Raw genomic sequence first — 26,528 nt, 5'->3', positions numbered from 1 at the left:
CAAACAATCCCAGTCAGAAAAGCACAGAGTGAGGAAATAAAGTCCCACTCACTCAAGAGGTAGAAATAAAGAGCCCAGAAAAAGAGCTCGGGGTCTCCAAGCTTAAAGGGAATTGGCATAGAAATGAAAATTCTCCCCAACAAGCCTTCCTTTGATTTACACCCTCCTGCTCTGTGTTCCAGTGCCTGGGCACAGACTACGCAACATTTTGTGCACCAATTGTGACACTATTTCAGAGCCCTTCATATGAGTCTCGAGAACATTGACTTCACTGCAGCAACAAAGGAGTCTTCAGGCGATAAATATCCTTGTCTTAACACCACCCTGGCAATTCATCAGGGAACATGGCTAATTTCCAGGATGGGCTATCGTCCATAGCCTGAACCGCCACCCCATTAACCCAAACACGTGGCTCAGCAGCGCAAGAAGCAATCTTGATTCTATACCCCCCCCTATTCCACTACATTCTGTGGAGTCTATGGCAACAGGGTCAACTGGATTTCGTTTGAGGGGCTTAAACAGTCATCCACAAGGTTTACCCATGATGCGTTCCTCCAAGGCATGAAGTCAGCAGGCTGCTTTGAACTTCTTTAGCTCATCGAAAGTGCTCAGGATACCAGTTCCCCCATCAAAAGCAAGTGTTAGGCAAGATTGTATGCAGTACCCTGTGTGAGACTGCACCAGCCCTATCTTCCTGGCAATAGGTAACACAATTTTTGGTATAGGTCTGTACTAAACATATGGAGGCTACTAAACGGATGGAGTGGATGGAACAGATAGTGTGGATGGAACGGATGGAATAGACCGAACAGGTGGAGTGGATGGAACAAATGGAATGGATGGAACAGGTAGAGTGTATGAAACCTATGAAGGCGATGAAACGAATGGAGTGGATGGAGTGGATGGAACGGATGGAACGGATGGATTGGATGGTACAGATGGATTGGATGGTACAGATGGATTGGATGGTACAGATGGATTGGATGGTACAGATGGATTGGATGGTACAGATGGATTGGATGGTACAGATGGATTGGATGGTACAGATGAGTGCCTGATCTCAAACGCATAACTTAATGGATAACCGCCATCTCACACCACCATGCTTACTCTCTCCTACACACCAGCACTCATCTAGAACACACCGATACTATGACACATTCGGTATAGCTGTTCTCATACTAACACCCGCCGCATACTCCCCATCATCCTGACTAAACATCAGCTGAGCACACCGCTAACTTAAGCGTCTCCTCAGGCCTAACGCAGCCACAAATCAGTATGGGCGTCATCCCCCCAGAATGAACGCATGCCCGACTTCCCAACCGCTACACCTACAGCTAAGAAGTAGCTAACACTCAACTGCCACGTCGGCTGCACACATAGCCGGTGCACACATGTACCTAATGTCCCTTTCCCTCTGACTCTGAAGGCGTTCAACCTACCAGCGCTTTGAGATCATACCAATGATACATAAGGCGCTATATAAATGCCAATAACATAACACAGGTTGAAGTGTGGCTGAGCAGCCAGGCTCATCTCAAGAGGGGTCAATGCAAGCAGTAAGGTGGTTACACAGGAATTCACAGTGACAAGTATTCAAATGGTTGCTTGATTAAACAGTCAGTTGAATAAGCCTTCTTTAGAAAGGAACAATCATAACACAAAATGTACTTCAATAAATACACACTCCCAGTTTCACTAAATCAGTTGATACCCATTGGGGATGGCATACAGACACTTTGTACACCCTCGGGTGACTTAAATCTATGTCCACAGTGTCCTAGACATACCGAGTGTGAGATCAAAAAGGAAAAGTTTCAGAGGGAGAAAACAATGGTTAATAAATCTTATTAAGCAGGTAAGTACTTTTTAAAAACCCTCCAATGCAAAGTAATGAACCCTTTCGTGGGGCAAAGGCAAAGTACAAAGTCAGAGGTAAGAAGTGTCTTTCAGAGAGACACGACAGCCAATGTTAGTTGAGCAAAAGTTAGGGGAGCTGAAGCACTTTCTGCAGGTAGGTAAAACGTTTTGCACAATGTTTAAGAGATGTTTGTAGAAAATGAAATCACTGTAGGGCCACACGCTGGGAGGCTTGTGAGGGGCAAAGCTGCAAGCAACTCTGCAAAGGCAACCAAGACAAGTATCAACTGAGAACAAGCAAGCCTAAACAACAAGAGGCAAGTCCTCTTATTTTTACAGTACCTCTGGTTGGAAGAAAACTGCTTCCAGCTGTATTCTGTTCCTGTGTAGGTCTGCAGATCCCGTGTTCCTGGGCCTTATTCGTGGGGACAAAGGGGAGGACGTCTGGGGACTTCTGCACTACAAATGAAAGGTCGGCAGCAGCAATGGGCAAACTTCAGATCAGCGGTACTTCGCAGTTTCAGCTCTTCGCGTCTCTCGCAAAAAGCACCACTGCGGTTTTCAGATACCTTAATGGACTTTCCTCGCATCTGGGGTCCAGAACTATGTTCAGATGGCTCAGGCTTGGTCATTCTTGCTTCATGGGAGTCGGTCCGACTTAAAAGCGATGCACTCGATCTGGTGTTCCTCTCCCTGGCACTTCGATTCCTGCAGCAGCAATGGATGTACAGCCAGCTCCGAGTGCATGTCCAGACAAGTTCACTTTGGGATTGATTGGTCCCACTAACCCAAGGGGAGAAGTCGTCCATTGCAGAGCTTCTCTAGTCGAGGCGAATTGGGAGCTTCAGCAATGCAGCCGGGCTCCACCGGGCAAACCAACAGCCCAGGAGTTGCAGCAAGTGTATCTTCCAAGTTCTTCTTCGGATTCCTTCGTCCAGTGGTCGACACTGCCTTCCAGGCAAATAGCCTTGCCTTTTATGCAGGTTGCTCCCATTCATTCCAGCCTGTCAGTCACCCAGCAGGGTGGCTATCCTCTGAGGACAGCCAGCCGGAAATCACCTTCGGGTGCTTCCTGTAACTAAGATGATTAAGCACAGGGAGTTTTGGGCACCTCCCTCACTTCCTGCCCCTGCCAGACACGCCGATGCCAGAAGCGGGTATCAGCACTGAAGTCCGCCAAAGACAAAACGAACAAAGGGACCAAACCTGGTTTGGCGCGCAGAGTAAATCTCAAAAATGACCTTTCCAATAAATGGCAAAAAAGGAAGACCGGGCCATTTTGACGAAATGGGCACCCATGGGTGTCTTACTGCAGCTGCAATTGCAGCCCGCGGTAAAAACACACAATGGTAGGAAAAAGTAAACCACTGCCACCAGCCATTAATTGTAGAAAGGGTAACATGGTACATGGGAAACTAGACAAAGGTGATACTAAGTAACCCCTCCAGCGCCCTATGGTGAGATAGTGTACGCTGGGTCTAGAAAGTTATAACATGTAAGTAAAGTCAATTTCACTTCAATGCTCTTGGAAACAGTTTAACCAAGAGAAAGTATTTAAACCTTTGGGAAATCTAGTAGACTTCCCTGTGCCACTTCACTGAAGGTGCTGTGTGTCACAATGTAAAGATGTCTAAGGAGTTTGTCAGACTCTAAAGTCAAAAGAAACGGAGTCCAAATCACGGAACACTACAGGAGTGGGGAAAAAAAGCCTCACTCTATCCAGGTTAGACATTAAAAGTCCTAAAGTCCAGCAACATGGCTGGGGGTCTCCAATGCACTACAGTAACAACCCACATCGGGCGCTTAGGAAAAATGTGTCTGCAGAATGCTCGGTAGGGCACATGGCACCACCTGCGATCCAAAACACCCAGTCAAATTAGGGAAAAGCCTACTATATTAAAATATTGACAATGGTCGCTAAAGCCTTTTCTTTTGTCGGCAATTCAATCACCATGAACCAAGACGAGAAAAGTAGCAGAGGATCAAACTATCAGGCATTAGATTTGGGCAAGCATCCTGTTCAAGGGGTAAAAAATGCTGACAGTGGTACACTACACAAATAGTTTTCTTTTTGGATGTCTAGTGCATACTTGAAGCTCAACCCCTCCAAGACCGAATTCCCACTCCTCACCAACAACACTGAACACCCAGATGCAGACCTGGCTATCAACCATGAACCCCGAGGGCTTCACACCCAAGTGCACCTCCTGCACCAAGTCCCTCGGGCTACACATCAACAAATACTTCTCCTTCAGGACACACATTGCTACGAAAACTTGCTCAGTTCTCCCTCCTGCGGAAAGTCAAGTCCTTCCTTCCTCCGGACAGCTTTAGATCCACTGTTCAAGCACTGGTCCTATCCCACCTGGATGGGGGCAATGCCCTCCCGTCGTCCTCCTTTGTGCACCTGAGAAGTGTCCTACACAAGACTGCACGCCTCATCAAGTGTCTACGTTGATTTTGATAATCTGATCAGATGCTTTTCTTTTTGGGTTTCTACCATTTTGAACTCCTTCTATAGGGGATTCTCAAAATGACACGCAGACTACAATCCCATTGGCCAGAGGACATCCTCGACAGGGGTAAAGTGCAAACCTGTCACAATGGCTACATGGAGTTTATGGGCAGACCAGATCTGTTCAGGACGAACCTCAGAGGGTACCACTAAAGTCGATCATTGCTGCACTCGTAGTTCATGAGTGCCAGAGAACAGACTCTGTGGCTCCAAACTGCATAAATGTCTCGCTTAAGAAAAGCAGTCTGCAACAACAGAGCCCAATTGAGAAGATTCTACTCTAGGTATCGGAGAAAGGCTGTGATACTAGAACCCGCTAAGGAGAGATTGTGCCGGTCCTCTAATAATATGCATCTAGTCCTAGAACCAGCTAAAAAGAGATTACATTCGGTAATAACTGAGTTGTCAGTAATGCGAGGCAGACAGCTGTTTGATGACTGTTCCAAATATGCCATTAAGTTAAAATGATATTAAATGCCTCGCTATCCCTACTCTGCTGAGGATTTGCCTGCCTAACAAAACTATAGGGAAACACTAACACAGGGTGCCTGGCCCCCACTTCTAACATCAAATACAAAGAAAATATATGGCTTCAAAATACAATAACATTCACAGTTTCTTGATAACTTCTCAGTAACCAGGGCGAGTTCCCATCCCCAGGATTCAATGTAAATTCAGCTCCAATGTTCAACAAAAAGAAACGAGGAACTCCACGTAGGTAAAATAGTCTCAGGTCAGTTTTCTGATGTTTCAATGTCAAGGTAAAGTTTTGTTAACCAAAGTTCCAACAATATCATCTCGGTGAAATATAGGCTTTCCACTTCCTCAAAACAGCACCAAATGGTATTCCCAGCCACAATGATTTGCCTCCACTTCAATAATCCAAGAAGACTTGCCACAGTTCAAAAGAAGAAAGTTACTTATCGCTGGTAACTTTCTTTCTACTGGATGTTCCTCCTACGTATTCCTCATCTTATGATATTTTGGTTTCCAGCTTCAGCTGCTACGGTAAAAATATTCCTCGGCAGAGGGAGCTGTGCGCCGAGACGGTCGACCAGATGTTCCTCGAAGGCTTCCATCTCGGTTGACATATACAACGCCCAGCGCCCGTTGGCTTCAGTTCTCTTTTTTTTTGCCACCCATATGCAGAATTACCGCCATTGACAATATTATCAGGCCTTAAAAGAGCGTAAAGTCTAAATCTCGGAAATTCTACAATGGGGTAGGTTGGGAGGACGAGGAGGAATACGTAGGATGAACATCCAGTCGAAGAAACGTAAGTAACTTGTTCTTTGAATGGATTGTGTCCTCCCACATACGCCTCATCTTATGATAGACTGCCAAAACAGTATTAAGTTCTTTTGGAGGAGGGAGTGAGAGTTAATGTTTGTCAAGAATGGAGCATAGAGCTGCCTTCCCAAATCTTCCATCATTGTTAGTGGTGTTTAAACAATTTTTACTGACCGTGTGGATGGTGGACCAGGTATCCTTTATCAGAGCGAAGGAAGTTGCCATGCCTCTAGTGGAATGAGCCCTTAAACCTTCTGGGGGATGTTTCCCAGCTAGCCTGAAGCACTCCGAAATAGCTGGTCTGATCCATCTGGATAGTTTGTTTGGAAACTAGTTTGTGTCAGGTATATCCAATGAAATGTTAGTCATGCTGTAGCAACTTTGCCATTCTTGAAACATAAAAGCTTAGAGCTCTCCCTGGATCGAGTCTATGTAACCTTTCCTCTTCCTTGCCAAGATGAGGTGGAGGACAGTTTTCTGTGCTAAATGGTAATTCGATAAAATCTTAGATAGAAAAGAGGGTTTGACCTTAAGGACAACCTTATCCTTGTAAAGGGTGGTAAACAGAAGTTTACAGGATAAGGCCTGCAACTCACCCTGCGGGTTGATGTTCTCGCTACCAACAAAATCGTTTTGTAAGTTAGCAACCTTAATGGGCAGGAATTGAGTGACTCGAAAGGAACACACCTCAAAAACTTTAAAACCAAATTAAAGGTCCCAAGCTGGGATTTGGAAAGGTGTAGGAGGAGGAGGTAACACATTTGTGAATCCTTTAAGAAATTGAGTTAAGGGTATTTTGAAGTAGGACGCCTCCTCCAAGGTGCGCTTGAATATGGAAAGCGCTGCTAGATAACCCATGACTGTCCCATTCTCGAGCCCAAGATTTGCCAAATGCAGCAGAAACGATAACACTGCAGGTGTACTGCATTGAAAAGTGTCCACATCTTTCTCCCTACACCAGCTGCAGAGTTTGTTCCAACGGCAACGGTATAAGGATTTTGTTGCTGGACTTCTGGGCAAAAGCAAAATCTACATTAAGTCATCCATGAGGTCCGAATCCTTTTAACCTCAGCCTCTCAGAAACCATGCATGAAGGCTCTCTGGATGCAGAACCTGACCCTGTCGCGAGAGAAGGTCCTCTCTTTGTGCAAGACGTACTGAAGGGCAGACGGAGATGTCCAGAAGGTCCGGGTACTACGTCATCCTGGCCCAATCCGGGGCAATCGGGATCATGGATTTCCCGAACAGTCTGAACATCCTGTTCACGCGAGGAAGGATAGGACTGGAGGAAACCTGTACAGGAGTGGAAACTACCAGTGCACTACGAACGAGTCCCCTAGAGCTCCTCTTGGAGGAAATTCCCTGGAACAAAACAGTTCGCACTTCCGGTTGACACTGGTTGCAAACAGATCCCCTTGAGGGTTTCCCAAAAGGTGAAGATCTCTTGAAGGACTTCCTGAGCTAGTTACCACCTCGTGGGAGACTGTGTTCTGCATGCTCACAGAGTCTGTTGCCGTGTTCTCCTCTCCGCCTAGGTAAACTGCCGACAGGGAGATTCCTTCTTGAACTGGCCAGAACCACCAAAGCTGCATTGACTCTCTGCACAGTGGTAGTGACCCTACACCTTCCTCACTTGTTGAGTCATTATCAGGATATTCTTTCCCCGTACAGAGGGCAAAAAGGATTTCCCTCAGCTCCAAAAGGTTGTGTAGTTTGGACTCCGATGGAGACCAATGAGCGCTGATTGTCAGATCGCTAGCATGTGCTCCCCCTGCGAGTGAGGCATCCATTACTACGGTTATCTCCAGCCATGGCAGGCCCACCGCAGAAGATCCTGTGCGACCCTGCTTTGAACCTGAAGTAGGTCCGACATCCTGCCTGATAATTGAGAGAACTGTGTCCAGAGATCTAATTCTCAGACAAGCCTCTGCCACCAGAATAATGCAGTGTGCCATGAGGCTGAGCAACCTCAAAAAGTCAAAGGCCGAAAGACGCTGGGCATTGTGGAATTTGGATACCATCTGCAGAATGTGGTGAGCCCTCACCTCTGGTGGCAAGGTTTTTCTTAGGGATGCATCCAAGACTGCTCCAATGAACTTGACTCCGAGATGGTATCATGTGGAACCTATTGTAATTGAGGGAGAAGCCCAGTGTGTGAAGGGAGTGGCAGGTAACTCCGAGATGTTCAGGGCTTGTTCGGGTGAATGTACCCTGATCAACCAATCGTCCAGGTAGGGGTAGACGTGAATCCCCCCCTCTCCTGAGAAACCCTGCCACCACCGCCATCAACTTGGTGAAAACCCTCAGGCGGAGGTCAGCCTGAATGGCAGAACTTGAAACAGATAATGAGAACCGCCAACGGTGCACCTGGGTTACTGCCTGTCCTTGTGATGGATTAGCAGATGAAAGTAAGAATCCTGAAGGTCCAATGATACCATCCAATCCTGGAGCTGGAGGGCCTGAAGGATCTGAGAAAGTGTGACCATCTTGAACTTGATCTTCCTGAGGCACTTAAGTATCTCAAGTGCAAGATAGGTCTCAGTCCTCTGCCGTTCTTGGGGATTAGGAAATGGAGGATACCATCCTTTGTTCCTCTCCATCACAGGTACTCGTTCTACAGCACATTTCTTTAGCAGGGTCAACATTTCCTGAAACAGGAATGGATCTGGAACATTTAGCTAATGTCTTCTCGGACGGTCCCAAGGTGTCAGTATGAAGGGGAGGCAGTACCCCTTGGGCTACTGTTTCCAGTCCCCATGCATCCGAAGTAATACCTTGCCATTCTTTCAGATGCTGCGACAGTCTGCCTCCCACCAGGGTGTCACGAGTCAAGACCCCAGAGACTCGCGGCTGAAGCAGCGGCTGATGGTAAAGATGCTGCCGCATGAGCGGACTTTGCACCTCTCCCTCGTCCATCACGAGGTAATCTTATTTGACCCCCTTGACCAGCCTGTCCTCTCCATCTTCCAACTTAGTAGTAGCAGAGAAAGGACCTACCACTCAAAGATGATCCGCTGGGGTGAAAAGGCTGTGGGGCTGCCCTGTGGGATGTTTCAAACCACTAGTCCAGGCCCTGCAACATTACTGTGCATTGCTTGCAGCAGAAACATCAGTATGGCCGCCAGAAAGCATGCTGCTCGCTAGAAATCACCAGAAAGTGCGCAGAAAAAATCTGAAAAATAGGCCGTCGTCCACTTTTGCCTAAGTCAGTGGGAACACAGGAGACCACTGCCAAAACCCATCATTTGGCTGCCCACAGAGCAAATCATTGCAAAAGAAACGCAGCACTGTTTTAAAAATCTGTTTTTCCCTGGCTGTCAAAATTGCAAAAATCATGGCTCAAACCACCCAAAAAGATTCAACGTCCTTGTTGGGTGGTGAACATCATTCTACTTCAAGAATCCACATAAATACAATGTCCACAGAAGTATATATTATCTGAACAAAGTCCACTTTTGAGGATGGTTGAGCTGGAAGAAATCTGTCAAAAATGGGTGTAGTACCGTTACTCTCTCAGGTGTTACGTTCATCTCTGTCAGAAGCCGGCGATTTAAAACTTGTCATGTGTAAAGTTGTACATTGAACTCAAAATATGCCAAAGAAAGACTTGCTATCAGAAGCCTAAGAGGTGGATACAATTCAAAACTATATTCTAAAAAGGCTTGAAGAAATGGTTTGATGTATTTGTTAAAAATGTAAGTTATATTTTAGGACAAGACAATTTCAAACAGTGTGTTTAAAAGTTAAAGTTTCCCACACTGAGCTTCAAAGACATTCCACAACCTTTTATCCAACAAAGGAATTACCGCCCCCTGCCCTCTGCTAAGAAACTGGCAGGCTGGTGTGAAAGAAACTGGGAGGGGCACCCTGGCCTGTTGCTCTGAGAGTGCAGACAAAGGGCTCCCTTGAGCTGAATGGAAATGCTAATTTGGGGTGTCAATAGAAACTGCCCTGGCAGGAAGACAAGCCATGTGACTCTCTGACTCAGCCAAGCTTTGGAGGCGGCCCAGACTGAAAATGTGGATTTGACATTGGATTAAATATATGTTTAAGGAAAATACTTCTAAAATATTGTACCGAACTGACAAAAATATGAAATTTAGAGATTATTAAAATGAAAAATTCGCTCACAGTTTAAAACTAACCTGGAATCTGTGCGATGTTCTGAGACTGAACCACGGAAGTTTTTAATATTGTGGCTATTCTAGTTGTGCTAGGAACATGAAACATTATAGAAGTATGACCAGATGGTATGTGCATGTATTTGTAAATAAATTGTACAGATCCGAAAATGTGTAACCAACCAAAAGCGGGAAAAAAACTGGCATTTGTGAACCGAAACCCGTAGGAACATGGGACTTCAACAGAGACGTGCCTTAATTAATCTGTGATGTGTATATGTAATGTGAACAAGGTGTGCATATGGGAAATATATTTTTTGGGAAAAATAGATTTTCTAAGTGAAAGCAAAAGGGAGGTTCTTCCCTAGGTTGTAAATGGCAGCATCACTATGGCACATGATGACACACTGTTCCCTTCTCAAATCAGGGGACAGGGAATTCTCCGACCCATCAGATCCTTAGAGGGTTGGGCATAGACAATAAACCTCCTCACCCACTTTGGAAATGGATACATAGGGACTGTTGAGGACCCAGAAACACACACTTTCCACTCATCAACCAATTTCTTGGCGAAACACCCTGCAGGTAGATCCAGACTCTAGAAACAGACGCAGAATCCAGACTCTAGACCTTTGAAGCAGAAAGGCCCAACCCAAAAGCTGAACTCTTCTCAGCTGGCCTTCAGAATCTTAAGCAACCTGATTTTAACCTCTTAAACTTCCAAGGAGCACCACAAAATCCAACAGCCTAGCTGAGCCGTTTTGCTATTCTAGCTGAGAACCCTGTGCTAGAACCAAGATCCAGACCCGCAGAGCTGTAACCCAGAACCCGTTAGATCCAGTCCAAGAGGCCGCGCAGACCAGAGTGCCTTGCTGAGAGCAGAGTCCAGGTGCCCTGATCCTGTCCGGTGGCGAGTGAAGTCCAAACCCTTGACCAGATCTTTGACGGGCCCATTCCATTTCAAAGCCATAGGAGTGAGTATTTAGTCTAAAACGGTCCATAGTCATCTCTTAGTTTAAGGTAATCCTATTCCATCCATTTCAGCCTATCCAGAACTGCATTATAGAATTGTGTGTCTATCCTGAATTCTTCTCATTATATAGTCTGTGATAATTGTAGCAATAATCATCTATGCGCTGATATTTTCTGAAGAAAGTCAAGTGTCCTGGCGCACAACAATCAGAGTGGAAGGCGCCCTGTTCTGGTGGTTGTCCCTTTGGGTATCTTGTACTTTCATAGCTCCTTAGTATAAGTCCATCTTGGTTCTAAATCTTTAAAGCGCACCTTTCATTTTTTTTTTAAATCTTGACTCTGTTTCTGAAAAATCTACCTTCACAAAAACCTCTAACTTTTGAACCGGACGCAATTTAAATGTCATTTTGAAGTCAACATCCTCAGCTTTCAAATGAACCCAAAACGACATTCCCATTCCTTATAGTTTTTCCGCAATCGCGTTTCCCGCACGCGGAAAAGTTGCTGCGAGTTTTTCCACAATCACGTTTCCCGCACGCGGAAAAGTTGCCGCGATTTGAAATTTGGCTCAATTTCATTCTATATAAAACAGCTATTTCTTGCTTTCTACTTCTGAATTTGGTTTTCCATTTGCTAATCATTCTATAATCATTGCTAGTGTTGACTTGACCCAATCCAAAGCAACTCTATTTAGTGAATTAAAATCATTTTTAGCATTTTTCCCATTCAATTAAAAGCGATTGACCTGCTGGGGGGATTGGGATTAAACTACAATTGTAGATTGATATTCCTGATACCTGTGTGTCCTCATTCCATATCTTCATATTGCATAGTGGGGGGAGTAAGTAGTAACAGGGGAAAGGGTGATCATATTGTCTTTTGATTAAAGTCTTATAAGTTTCATTTCTGTGTTGCATTTCCTTGAACCCATACAAAGTATTCTCTGCTACGTTAATCCTCCTATTCCTATTCCTAATTGATTAAAGAGACTGTTGATATTGTAATATTACCCAATGCTTATCATTGTTCATATTCATAAGTGTGATATTCAGATATTATTCATAAAAGTGTAATCTATATATTGTTCAATTATTCAAATAAATCTTTTAATTTGCTAAACAAACCTATTTCTTGGTTCAGTGAGACCGGGGAAATTCAAAGAGAGGGGCTTTATAAAAGGGTACATCATCCAGAATTAAAAGAACTTTGACATAAAAATATATAAATAAGGGTTTCCATTGGGTATCCCATACTTGGCGTTGACTTGGTTGGAGTGCCGGATTGAAATCACTTACAGCCCGATAGCACGTAGGGACTTGGCTGCCGTCTTTGAATTTTGCAGAGCACATGTAGAGTTAGACTTTAAAGCCCTGCTGCTTTCAGAAAAGATTTTCTTTGCCCATAAGTCAATGCATTTTTTATCATCCCCATCAAGGGATATGGTTGGATACGCAGCTTGCTTAGAGGCGGATGGTAGCTGCTTGCACTACTAGACTTTTCCCAGAGTCTAGTGTATTTACAGGTAGCCACAGTCGCTACCGGATGGCCTGTATTTGTGAGATTTTTATTTACTGCAGGGTTGGACGCTGGAGCCTCCCAGTTTGTCAAAACCCTTTTTTCGGGGTGCCACATGAAATGGTAGTATAGGGTTATATTGAGGACCTTTCCCGAATAGGTCTGTAAGGTCGTCTTGCTCAAATGAAGGAGCTGGCTTACTCCATCCTAGGACTCTATTACTCTGGACATTAGGCTTCTGTATGATGCATCCATGTGATCAGCCGTGTCCAGTTTCCCAAATTCTAGCTCTGGAGAGGGGTCCTACTCCACTTTCTGTAAGGTGTCATGTAGCTACCCAACCCTGGTCTCCTCTGAAATGTAGCATTCAGGGACATTGGTATCTTTATGAATACCAGGGGTATCCAATTGAAGACCACATGGAGGGGTTTCATCTGAAGTTTCATAGCCCTCATGTATTGAGGTTAAGTATCTGAAATAATCGCTTTTTAGGTTGCAGTTTAAAACCCTTTTCTTTTTCCTGACTTTGAGGCAAAGGCGTCGATGAATGCAGTCGGTATTGCCGTTTTTTTTGTGTCAACTGTCTAAGTCTGTGGTGTTGATGGTATCGACGCTTTGTCCTTGGACTTCGAGGGACTCAACCCTCGACTTGACTGTTTCCAGGCCCGAGGGTGCGCAGGGTTTTGCCTTGGCATCATGCTGGTCATCAACTGTAGCATGGCCACTTTTCTTACGTTTCATGTGACGGGGTCGGTTCGTAGACGATTTCTCATATTTTCTTTCTAAAGAGTTCCCACTCATCTTCGGAAGAGTATTTAGTCGGGCAGACTACGCTCCTTTCCTCGGAGGAAGGAGAGGGTGCTCTATACCTTCTCTGACTTTGACGACAGAGGATTGTGTGCTCCTCGAGTGGGATCGTTTTTTTGAGCTTTTTTATGAGATGAAGAATCACTTGACTCGTCGGATGAACGGGGATTTGGGGGAAATCCTACCTATTGACAGTTCAGCTTTTTGTTCTTTAAAGGCCTTGCCTGTCACCGACTGACAGGATAGACAGTCAGTGGTTTTGTGCTCGACACCCAGGCACCAGATTCAAATTTTATGCAGGTCAGTGATGGACATTTTGGCGCCGCAATCTAAGCACTTTTTGAAGCCTGTCTTCGGAGTAGTAGGCGTCGAAGACAGGGCCATCTCGAAACATATCCGTGGAAAACTGAAGCGTGCTGTAATTTGCGAAGAAATCGCATTTGCAGAAAAATGGTACTGAAGCCAATGGGCGCTGTGCGTGGTATATGTACTCAACGATGACATCAACCGAGATGAAAGCCCTCAAGGGACATTGGGTTGACTGTCTTGATGCACAGCGCCCTCTGCCGAGAAGACATTTTCCAAAGCAGCTGAAGCTGGAAATGAAGATATCATAAGATGAGGAATACGTGGGAGGACACAATCCATTCGAAATGCAACTTCTGCATTTGTTAGTGAAACTCAGTTCATGGTTAACAGTTATGTCATTATTCACAACTTAGGATTCACAGTAGATTTGTCAGGATGACTTCACAGTGCAGCTGCTTCTACTGCCACAACTTCACTTCTACTAAAGTGTACCATGAGTACTTTCTCCTTTGTCTCACAGTACTCTACTTCACTTGTACATCTGACTTTTGCATCCACCGACACCCAGCTATATCACCACAGGTTTAGTACTTTGTGATTACACCACATCTTCAGAACTGTGTGATTTAAAAACAGGTTTTAGTTCAGCCAAGATTTACGTCAAGGCACTTCAACACCTTCAAACAGGCAACAGATTCTTCCTCTGAAGATCTATTCAAAAAAGGGCAGCCTCTTTGCCACAACAACCTAAGTTTATCTTTACGACCCACTTCTCTGATGCTCAAAAGGTTTCTCAATATAGATGGTCTCAACTTCAAATAATACTTATGAGCAGCAAGTTTCCCTTCATCTCTCTGCCAACTGTTAGCCAAACAATTACCCAGAAGTCTTGGTGCTACTTTCTTGGCTCCAGGTGCTGCTTGCACACTGGTCATTTATGCATGGTTAAACTTCTATTGGACTCAGTCTTGGTTGGATTGTTTGCTGGCTTTTGGAAAGGCTGCTTCCAGTTTTAATAGGGGGATACTCTTGGCTTGTGCAATGCTTGCTCTATTCAATGGTAGAATGTTTGAACACTAACACTTTACTTTTTTTATGAGCATTTAATGTTTGCATTAATAATTATGTAAAGGTCCCTCTTAAGTGAAATTAGGCACACGCGAACACTTCTTCATACAGTTTACAATGAAGAAAGATTAACATTGGCTGTTTGCAGAGTTTACACTTCACAGAGAAATTAACGATCATACGCAATTGCTACTTTCCCATTGTTAAAAGTTCAAAAAACAACTTCAGCTCGCTTCTGCTTATCCGTGAGTGAAGATTGAACAGGATACTGTTGCCGGCAGTGCTTGCGTAAAGAATCAACGGCCGGTTTGACTCACCAGCTTCTGTGATCTTTGTTCCTGTTGGTTGCACAACTTTCATGGCTTTGGACACAAATTCTACTGCTTCTGGCTTCACCAGGAGCCACACCCTTCCTCGCTGAAGGTGTCTCTGGTCCGGCCCTCTCACTCCTGCGACCCACGGCTTTCCAGCAACTCCTCACCTCCAACACGCTTCTTGCTGTGCAATCTCTGCAAATTAGTCTCACATGGGGATGGCAGTCTTCCTGCACGCCTTCCACTGCGCAGCCTCGGCAACACAGTTTGGGGGAACAGGAAACTCACAGAACAAGTAGGTGAAATCTGCTGCATCAACGTTCCGGCGTCCCTTTGGTTCTCCCACTTCTGCCTTGATTGCCAACACAGTCTTCTTCCCTCATCCGCTACTACAGAGCACACTCCAGCCACAGTTCCAACTCCTTCCTATTGCCTGCAACCTAGGGGGCTTTTTAAGCCTTTTAGGTTCCTTCAGGTGTGGGCTGTTAGGCTTAATTTCTGAACTACGGCTACTGCATTGATTGATTTAATTTTGATAAACCGCTACTTCGCCCATAGGCCTAAAAGCGTTTGACAAACAAAAGAAAACAGGTAGTCATATAAACCAAAATGAGAGATCTGAGGGAAGTCGGTAGGGAAGAAACAAATAGAGAGCTCTGTACAGAAGCTAGTCTGGTTTCATATTAAACAGAAGAGTCTTGACACCCTTTTAAACTCAGTTAAGGAAGTTACTTGCCGAAGCTAAGGTGTGAGTTTCTTCCACAGAGACAGCGCATGACAAACATGAAGCCACCATACGTTTTCAATTTAAATGTTGGTTGTACCAATTTCGACGGATCACAGGATCGTAAACAACGACCTGGGACAAAAGTGGCAAGCCTCAGCCTTGAATCCCGCCTCAGACATTGACCAATGGATGACAAGAAACCACCTCCTTCTAAACCCTGCTAAAACTGAGATCATGGTGAGCTGCAACTCTGTCCTTCACCCACAATCACTCCCTTGGCCCTCCTCCCTTGGCACCCCCCTACTTCCACAATAGTCAAAAACCTTGGCTGCACTATGGACTCAAGCTTAATAACCCTCTCCCATCAGATAAATGTATCAAAATCCTGTCACTACCACCTCAAGTTCCTAAGGCACATTTTTCCATACTTCACCTACCCCAACAGACTTGCCGCTATTATGTCCACGGTTATGTCGAGACTGGACTATGCCAACTCCTTAGATCTGGGTAACCCGGCATACCAACTTAAACTCCAAAGAGCCCAAAAAGCTGCCGCCAGACTCCTTGCACTCGGACACAGTGATCACATCTCCCCTGCTCTCCTCACCCTTCACTTGTTGCCTGTTGGACAAAGGGCCACTTTCAAAATTCTATGCATTACCGACCAAGCAGTGCACAAAACCAGGCCAGCTTACCTAAAAGAGAAGATTATACCGTATCACACACCGTAAGGTCAAGCACTGCCCTCTTACTAGCGATTCCAGCTTCCAATTCAACCAGGATTGGAGGTCTGCCTACTTATCTCTGGCTCCAACTCTGGAACTCACACCCTCCTGATTTTCGAGACACCCAAGAATACATGGCCTTCCGTGAAGCTCTAAAAACCTGGATTTTCCCATAAACCTGGACTAATGCCTGCCGAAACTCACAGCAATTATAGAATCACGAGTTCACTGAAAATAGGCTCTGCAATACATAATGCTGACCCTGAGATTTTGCCTCCTTAGCCCTCTTCCTCGTCCCAGTGCTTGTGGGACTTTTAGTCCCCAACAAAGTTAGTTATTTTAGGTAGCTGCTTGATTTTAACAGATGAACCATTAGAATTTGTTATAGAGGAAGATAATATACTTAAGGCAATATTTCTAGATTTCTTTACATTATAGGTTTAGGAATAAGGAGGGTGTGTATATCCTGAAGTACCTTGAAGAGTCTTTGTTGGTAAGGCTGGCTCAGGTTTTATGGTACTTGTGCCCAGCGTCCCAGATCTTATATGTGGTTCAGCTACATTAGAATGACAATGCGCCATTAGCTGTTTTGGCAACCTTGGAAGGTTCTCCCTTTCAAAGGACAAATACTGTGTCTTATCACACGGATCTCCTCACCACTCTGGGCCTCGTCTCCTCCCAGGTGATCCTCTCGCAGTACACAACCCCCAAAGTCATTATCAGGAAGCGTTTGCCTTTCCCTGGCCACCTTGGAGGAGCCGTTAGGCAGGGTTTAGTGAGGAATTTGTAGTATTCATCACATAACATGCATCTAGTTTACAAGTTTTATGTCAGATAAAGTCAATTTAGTTGGCCCTAGAAAGGTCTCCTCCAAGGGAACAGAACATGATATTAGCAAAGTAATGGGCCACATATTTGACCAACAACCTTTTTTGTGTGGCTAAAAGCCTGATTGGATAGGGGTCTTTCCCCTTTAGTAATGGCTTGGCAGGCGAAGGTCGATGGTCTGGAGGGTTGCCTAGCACAATGTCAGTGGTCAGGATTAATTCTAAACCTTCCAGCCATTACCTCTTGTTTTGCTGTAGTCACCCAGAATGGGGCAAGTATGCCCAGACGTGGGTCCCGTGCCTACTGGGCCTAGAGACCCAAGCTACTCCTCACTGATGAGGCACAACGAGGCCGAAACATGTTTGGGGTTACTTGTGGTCTTGTGCAGAAGGGATGTGACCAAGCAGTGCAGGCTTGACTACCCCTTTTTGGGTGGGACCAAGACTGATTTGCATATGGTCTTTCCCCTTTGGTAATGTCTTGGCTGGTGAATAACAATGGTCTGGAGGGTTGCCCAGAGCAATATCAGAGGTTAAGATAATTCAAAACCTTCCAGCCATCACCTCTTATGTTTTTCTCTGGTAAGATATGGCTTGCTAACCTATGCAGGTTAATGAAAATTAATTAAGAGCCCCATGATGGGGAGGTGAAAATGTAATTTTAGTTCTGGATCTTAAGCATCTTCCTTAAACTAATTTACAACCCATCCCCCTACGCCAGCGAGTCTAGGGAAAGGTATGAGGAAAATAAATGAAGACCCCCTCCCCTCAGCAGTGTCCCCGACTGCTTCTGTGGAGCATAATGACATGCTTTAGGATCTGGTTTATGGTGACAGTTTTTAACATGTTTAACATATGCCTATCAGTTAAATTGCTTTTTTCACGCTTCATAGAATGCGGGTTCACAGTTGTAATATAGCACAAATGTGTTTTCTAAAGATGTAGAATTGATTACAAATATCAAATGGATTAGACTACGTTTGTGCATTTACCTGTTTGAATTCGTTTTTCTCTCACTGACTTAAACTGATCCCATTTCAAATCTGCTCCTTGCCTGTAATCTACTCGTATCCCTGCTGACTCACTCATGCACTACTACTCTACTCGCACCATTTTCTCTCCAGCGTGCTACTCAATCCCCCTGCTTCCTTGCCTACATCTTTCACTCTTACCCCATACTTGCCCCACTCCTCTAGGACACCTTACTCCCCTCCCCCACACGGGATATTGAAATATACCACCAATGCAGCAGTTTCCAAAGCAGATATCAAACTACATCTCCTTGCCCACAAAAGAAACTCTCCCACCACAGATTCTCGCATGTATGAGCTCCTCCTCTTCTGCCCCGCTGTAATAAGTATAAACATCTGCAACTTTGTCCTTCTGTAAAAACACCCCAACAAGGGATAACTTGAGCCACTGTTGTATTCAGACAATGCTTTTTTGATAGTAGTGTTCGCCTTTCTTTTATCAATACAAAATCCCTCTATTGCAGAAACAGTTCCAAACCAGGGCACAGACAGGAATTGTGTGTTTATGAATTGAATACAAATACTCTTGGTAGGGTGAGGAATTAGGATTCCAGATATCTTATGCTTCCTTGCCCCCTGTTCAGCACCAAGCAAGGCAGAAAAACAAACAGCAGCATCTTACATTGAACAGAATAAAACAGCCATAACCAGCACCTTACCTTTAACGGGATGTCGTAGCCGTAACTGGATCTGAAGTTTGAAGCTTCTTCCCTTGCAATATCTGCTAGGGAGCGAGCATCGGCCAACAGACCGGCTACTGCCTGCAACAATAAAACACACAGTAATGTCACCTTCTGTCCAGTGAAGACAATCACTTGCTGTCATACATTAAGGACAATATTCTGTACCTGCAAGAGCAGTTTTGTAGCTTGATATGGGGTATAGATTCACAAGTTGTGATTACTTATTGTAAGGGTGTAGAAGGAGGGGACCAACACACGTGGCAGGATTGTTGGTATGGACCTTTATTGGTTCAAAATTGTCACACTCACACAGGGGTTTCCCCTGCCTCTACTATCTGTCAGAATGTCCAAGTAAATTAAAGAATCCACTGTTGTGTGTCAAAATGCCTACTTCTACACTAGCAATTAAACTAAAGAGATACTGGCTATTCTTGGTCCAGAAGAATGGCTCCTTCTTCTAGACACTAGGTTATAGTTCCAGTTGGCAGGTGGGAACTGTACCCGAGAGAATGACTGCCTTCTCCAGGACCCAGTTCCTTTCCAGGATGTCGAGAAAAGTTCCAGCTTGAGATGCTGTAAAATTCAGTTCAAACTCAAGTGTTCCAACTAAAACATCATTCCTTATTGGCCATAGGTTGTCCTCACTATTGGGTTCCTGGAGAATGTCTCCCAACTCCAGGTAGCTTATCCTCAGCACTTTCACAGTGCCAGGGAAACAACTCCCTTCACTGGGTCTTCTCCTGCTTCGTTTCATGATAGACAACAAAGGAGGGAGTGGCTTGCTTCCCCGGATCGCTCAACTCCCCGCAAAACAACAGAGTGTATTGGCTTCCAACACCTGATCTCACTTGGCTTGCAGTTTCACTGAGATAGAGGGAAATTACCCTCTTCCCAGGGCCCTTCCTAGGTTCTTTACCACAGTTCACGAAGGCTGGGTGTTAGGTCAGAATTGATGCAGTCAAACTGTGCGAGACTACACGACAACCGTCTGCTTGGTTTTCGGTAACCCACCTTTTGGTATAGGTCTGTATTACACAAGTTGGTAGAGTGACTGAGCAGCCAGGCCCATCTCAAGAGGGGTAAATATTAGCTGTAGAAATTAAAATCGCAAATACAGGTAACCAAGTAAGACTTACACCAAAGGTTTCTGTGATAACTAGTTATTCATCATCAATTTTTAAAATAAGTATTTGTTAAAAAAAGACAATTCATGTAACAAGGTAAATTACTTTAAAAAATACTTTTCAGGATCAGCACAAGTTAGTGGATCCTCTATGGATATGCTTGTTACCACACTTCCTACACCCTGAAGTGATTTCATTCATAAGGACAGTAATGGCATTTATATATATCACACAGATTATACTTTGCCGATTGTGAGGTTCCAGAATGGAATGGTTTAAAGAAGGAAAAGGTTAAACAGGCTCTCACTATATGTGAGGACACTTTAATCTACCAATGGAATCTAGACAAGCCTTTCCCAGCAGTAACAGTCTAAAACAAGTTACCACCTATGAGGGACAGAAATATCAATGACAATGGGCGAGAAGAGTCTGCAGGGAGCCAAGACAGCCAGTCAATCGGAATACAGTTTATGGAGCAGAGTTACTTCTTAGATAACAAGTCTTGCACAAAGTTAGGGAGTTTGTAGAAATCACTTGTAGCGTCACAAGCTGTGAAGCCTGTGAAAAGCAGAGTTGGAATCAACTCTAAAAAGGTAGGATTATGATATTCCAAAATGAGAAGAACACAGCTAAAAAAAGACACTGAGGTAAATACTAAACAGCACCTCTGCTAAGAAGAAGAGTGTTCAGCTGGATTCGGTCTTGTTGCAGCAATGTAGACCCTGGGTTCCTGACCCTCAATCGTGGGGACAAGAGGGAGGACGTCGGAGGGCTCCTGCGGCAGCCATTTGGAGGTCGTCCGCAGCTACCGGCTCTTTTCGGATAAGCAGCGCTCGGTAAACAGCACCGCCGTGGATCTCGGATACTGGTTGGGCTTCCTTCCCTCCTAGGGTCCTGCACTTTGTCCTTCTGTAAAAGGGAACATGAGCTCTGGTCGTCCTGCTTCTGGAGGGTCCTTATGAGACTCCTGAAGCTTCTCGCTGCATTTCAGATGTTGCACTCTACTACCAATTTCTCGACCCCTGGCACTCGGTTCTTGCAGGAGCGAAGAAGTACAGCCAATCAGGAAAGATGGTCCAGAGGAGTTCATCTCGGGGTTAGTTGGTCCAACTAACCCAAGGGAAGAAGTCTTCCCTTTCGGGGTTTCTCTGTCGAGTTTCAGCACAGCAGCAGGGCTTGACCGGAGAATTCAAAGGTCCAGGAGGATACAGCAAGCTTTGTTCACGGTTTGTCAGGTATTTCTCCCAGTTGGTCGACTCTGCCTCTAGTCCCAAAACCATCGCCTTTTAAAGATGTTTCTCCCATTCATGCGACGCCTAGGCTGTCAATGACAGCAGGGTGGCTGACCTGAAAGGACAGCCAGCCAGTCAGGACTGGTTGAATTCATGCACCTCCTTCACATCCTGCCTTTACAGACACACTGAAGCCAGAGGCGGGCATCAGGCCTGAAACCCGCCAAAGGCAAAACAAACAAAGGGCTCAAACCTGGCTCAATATAGTAAAACCCAAGAAAGACCTCAAACAGAAAATGTGGAAAAAAAGAAGACCGGGGCCATCTTGACAAAAGGTAAGCAAAGTCAATTTCACTTTACTATTCTTCACACAAGAACAGATTTTTAAACCGGTCAGGAAACTGCAACCATGTGGACTATGAAAACCTCCGTCCCTAAGCACCAGTCAGAGAGATTGCAACAGAACACGCTGACCAGTTATTAGGGCCACAGGTAGGTGAGAGCAAGAACACAGGACCCCGGACTACTGCAAAGAAAGGCAGTGGTTAGCTACTGATAATGTTTTTGCAAACAGTATAACACAAACTAGACAATGAACACCTACCTAATAAGGGCAGTGGTGTGCTGGAAAGATGTTCTCTACACTTGAGGGGAAGCTATGGAAAGCCAGGGGAAAGTAGGGAACAGGAAGGTGGCTCCAGCAGCAGCAGCAGCAGCTCAGTGTCGGCGAGTGGAACTAAAGGTTCTGTTATTCCAAGGGACACAAGAGTGCTGCCAGGAAGCGTAGGAGGAAAGGAGCCGTAGCAGGATCCCTGCAGAGAGTCAGTCTTCTTGCGATAGCAATAGTACTGAGGGCGAAGACTGAGGCAATCCGATAAGCAGTCTGTGATCAAATAACTTGCAGGAGTTCAACAAACCAAAACGTGATCCAAGCAAAAGCGTAGTCGTTAGTGGAACCGGGTGAAATGATCCAAACGTGGTGCAGGCGCAGTCAAGGGACGATGCAAGATTTCAGGAACCAGAATAGATCCAAGTAACAAGGTTGAGGAGCTGCATAGCAACTGTTGCGAACGTCTGATAAGCAAAGTTCTGAGTGAGGGACTTCCGTATGAACGTCCCGTTCCAATCACGTGATCGGGATTTGCGCGATCACGCGACTGGTTCCGCGTTGCGCGGCAGTGGGTTGTACCTCGTCCCCATGGCAACCGCATTCTCCATTGCGGCCATAGGCGCTATGGGCGCCGAATACGGTGTGAAAACAGTCCATCTGAAATGGGAACAACAGAACGCCTAACAATATCCCGCCGCTGGGTGCACGCAGGAGGTTTCAAGGTAGAGGGGCTGCCTGGGGTACCTGGGTGTAGGGGTGGAGCTATGCTAGGAGGACGTGATGTGGAAGGTGTGACAAAAGCGTATGAGAAATCTAAAGAATTTCTCTGTGACACTGCACTGAAGGAGCTGTGTGTCACCATACAAAAAGTAGATGCCTATAGAGTTTGGCAGACTCCAAAAACCGAGGAAACACATAATCCAAATTAGGTCAAAATACTAGAGAGTGAGAAAAAGGCCTCACTCACTCCAAGGTTAAAATGAAAAAGTCCTAAAGTCCAGCAGAAGAGCTGGGGGTCTCTAAGGTTGAAAGGAATTAACGGAGAAATTAGAATGATCCCCAACACTGGGGGAAGGAATCTCTTCCCTGGTCTTTCTTATATTTTGTAAGGTAGTCCACAATGTCAGGGAGGGGATGTCTACCTTCCCCTGGCCCTTTGGTTTGCACATTTCCCACTTGTTTCTCAATTTTATTGGTGCGGGTCCCAGACCATTCTTCCCTTGTCTCAAGTTTTTGGCAGACCTGGCTCACTACCCTGCCAGTTAGCGCCACAAGGAACATGTCTTAGGAGACTGCTCGTTATGGGTTGTGGATCCCAGACCAGCCTTTCTTTAATTTTCCGTTCTTAACGGGGCCCCAGCAACCGTCCAGACTCTTCGCTCTGCAAGGTGTTTACCGTTGTCCTCAGGTCATGTGTGGGTTTCTCTGCCTTCCTGTTCGGGTCTGTTGGTTTCTCCCGGGGCTGCGGCAGCTTTGCAATGTTCCCCCGTTCCCGGGCTGCATGTCTCCTGCTGACCGCGTATGCCAGCATCCTCCATCAGTTGGTTGCCTGTTGCTTCTCCTTTGCCGGTCCGTCGACGGCAGACCTTTCAGGGGCTTCTGGCTGCAAGTAAGTGTCCCGGCTTCAGCTTTCCTGGCTGCTCTGGTCTTTCTGGGTTTGAATTTCTGATCCCTCCAGGTCAGACAACATTGGTTGACCTCTTATTGACAGGTTTTGTACCTTCTCCGACGCAGCCGACTGCTCGCTTTGGTTCTGAGGGGCCATCTGCACAGCTCCTCGCCTCTTCTTCTTACTATCAACTTGGAGATCTTCCAGTGGGTCAATTGGTTTCTCCTTCGTCTCAGTACTTACAGGATACTCTTTGCTGGTGGAGCCTACACTCTTCCTTGTCCCAGTACGCCCTATACTGATAGATCTACAAAAACATTAGTTCTGCAGTGTGAATTGGTTTTAGACTGACATTTTGCAAAGACCTCAAAGCATAGGTTAAATGCAAGACTTTTCAAGCGTTAAACAGTTCGTAAAAGCCAAGAACTTTTAATAAAAAAAGAAAAACATGGAGTGTAAAAATCCAAGCAGTGCAATAAAAAAGATGCCCAACCATTCTCTAAAAAGTAAACAGTACATTTTACCAGAGAAGTAAAGGTTTTGAATAGTCATACAATTAGTTTAGATAGTTGGTAAACGTTTGTCCACAGAATTTAATTGCCAATGTATGTAGGCAGATTGTGGTTATAGTGAAAAGCTAGTTAATTATTACCTGCTCGTCCCAGGAGATGTAGGAGGCAATTTTCGGTCTAGAGATGCTAGTATTCCCCACCAGAAAAAGTCAGGAGGCCAGAACGATAGCAGGTTGAAAGACAGAAGGGAAGCCCCGTTGCAAAACGTGTCACAGTCAGTGGGTGCTTGAAGTAGGACTGGTGGTGAAGCCCCAAGAGGACAAGAAGCGCAATGGAGCAGGATTGGCGTGAACCACAAAGGACGAGAACCGTGATGGAGCGGAAATTCCAGGACGGTGACCAAGGCTGTTGGAAGCCGCCTAGGAAGCCCTACATTCACTGTTGCAGACATAGGTTTGGAAGTATGTTTCAGTTGTGGTTGCTCGGTCTACATGCATGGCCCCTGGAGAAAACTGGGGTAACAGGAGACCGCTGGCAATGTTGGATGGCCCTCTCAAGGGACACACGAAGAGCTGGACATGAGTAAGCAGTAGCAGGTCACAAGTATGGCCAATAAAGACAAAGGGTTGCAAGGCAATCGCACATGCACGATGAGCTGCAGAGGTCTGAACCCGAGAAGCCCCACAAAGAAGCAGCTACATTTGGCTTCTATGGTATTTTTTTTTTAAACTCCTAGAGATGCTTTTTTTTATACCAAAGATAGACTACTGAAAAAAGATTACTAATTTGTAAACTTTTATTTTGCACCCAACACTGCCGTTTCCCTATTTTTATAATCCCACCCAGTCGTTTTAACCCTTTAACCACACCCCCAAATATATTTAATGTAAAATTCAGTATTTTTTCAGTGATATAGTTTCATTAATAAATGCCTCTGTGTAAGTTGTCAACCAAACCCCCCCCCCCCCCCCACCCCCAAAACAAACCCACTGGATTCTGTACATTTGGGGCAGAAGGATCATGCAACTCCTGCTCCGGTCAGGCAGCGGGACCACCACTTCAGGTCCACTGAGTAGCAACCATTCCTGCTGGACAGAAGCAGATCATCACCTTCAGGGGGATCTGGAGTCAGTCCAACCAGCCTCCGATATCTCATCTCTCATCGAAGAGAACCCCAAGGTAAAGGAGTGGGTGAGGGGGGGGGAACCGAGATCACCCAAGGCAGGGGGGGGTGGGGGGGCACTGAAAGAGCACCCAAGGCAGGGGGGGGGGGGGGAGAGACACCGAGAGAGCACCCGAGGCAGGGGGGGGGGGGGGGAGAGACACCGAGAGAACACCCGAGGCAGGGGGGAACGGGACATCGAGAGAACACCCAAGGCAGGGGGGGGGGGGGAAACACACGAAGAGAACACCCAAGGCAGGGGGGGGGGAACGGGACACCGAGAGAACACCCAAGGCAGGGGGGGAGAACGGGACACCGAGAGAACACCCAAGGCAGGGGGGGGGAGAACGGGACACCGAGAGAACACCCAAGGCGGGGGGGGGGACACCGAGAGAACGCCCAAGGCAGAGGGGGGGGGGACACCGAGAGAACGCCCAAGGCAGAGGGGGGGGGGGTTGGACACCGAGAGAACACCCAAGGCAGGGGGGGGTGGGACACCGAGAGAACACCCAAGGCGGGGGGGGGGGACACCGAGAGAACACCCAAGGCAGGGTGGGGGGGGCGAACACCGAGAGAACACCCAAGGCAGGGTGGGGGGGGCGAACACCGAGAGAACACCCAAGGCAGGGTGGGGGGGGCGAACACCGAGAGAACACCCAAGGCAGGGTGGGGGGGACGGAACACCGAGAGAACACCCAAGGCAGGGGGGGGGGGGACGGAACACCGAGAGAACACCCAAGGCAGGGGGGGGGGGGACGGAACACCGAGAGAACACCCAAGGCAGGGGGGGGGGGACGGAACACCGAGAGAACACCCAAGGCAGGGGGGGGGGGACGGAACACCGAGAGAACACCCAAGGCAGGGTGGGGGTGACACCGAGAGAACACCCAAGGCAGGGTGGGGGGGGGCGAACACCGAGAGAACACCCAAGGCAGGGTGGGGGGGGCGAACACCGAGAGAACACCCAAGGCAGGGGGGGGGGGGCGAACACCGAGAGAACACCCAAGGCAGGGGGGGGGGAACGGGACACCGAGAGAACACCCAAGGCAGGGGGACGGGACACCAAGAGAACACCCAAGGCAGGGGGGACGGGACACCGATAGAACACCCAAGGCAGGGGGGACGGGACACCGAGAGAACACCCAAGGCAGGGGGGACGGGACACCGAGAGAACACCCAAGGCAGGGGGGACGGGACACCGAGAGAACACCCAAGGCAGGGGGGACGGGACACCGAGAGAACACCCAAGGCAGGGGGGACGGGACACCGAGAGAACACCCAAGGCAGGGGGGACGGGACACCGAGAGAACACCCAAGGCAGGGGGGACGGGACACCGAGAGAACACCCAAGGCGGGGGGGGGGCGGGACACCGAGAGAACACCCAAGGCAGGGGGGGGGGGACACCGAGAGAACACCCAAGGCAGGGGGTGGGGGGGGACACCGAGAGAACACCCAAGGCAGGGGGTGGGGGGGGACACCGAGAGAACACCCAAGGCAGGGGGTGGGGGGGG

General features: G+C 46.7%; 1 protein-coding gene across 1 annotated transcript in view; it reads right to left on the bottom strand.

The window, feature by feature from the left end:
* Window positions 1–26,528, bottom strand: part of PSMA3 (proteasome 20S subunit alpha 3) — a 261,063-nt gene that overhangs the window by 140,614 nt on the left and 93,921 nt on the right. The window contains exon 4 of the mRNA XM_069638091.1: window positions 18,744–18,845. Within this exon, the coding sequence (XP_069494192.1) occupies window positions 18,744–18,845 (102 nt within the window). The remainder of the gene's footprint in view (window positions 1–18,743; window positions 18,846–26,528) is intronic.

The sequence above is a fragment of the Ambystoma mexicanum genome, chromosome 14 (genome assembly GCF_040938575.1).
Source record: "Ambystoma mexicanum isolate Mex_15411 chromosome 14, UKY_AmexF1_1, whole genome shotgun sequence".
Classification (NCBI taxonomy): domain Eukaryota; kingdom Metazoa; phylum Chordata; class Amphibia; order Caudata; family Ambystomatidae; genus Ambystoma; species Ambystoma mexicanum.
The sequence above is the reverse complement of the archived record's forward strand: the minus strand, read 5'-3'. Positions and strand labels throughout refer to the sequence as shown.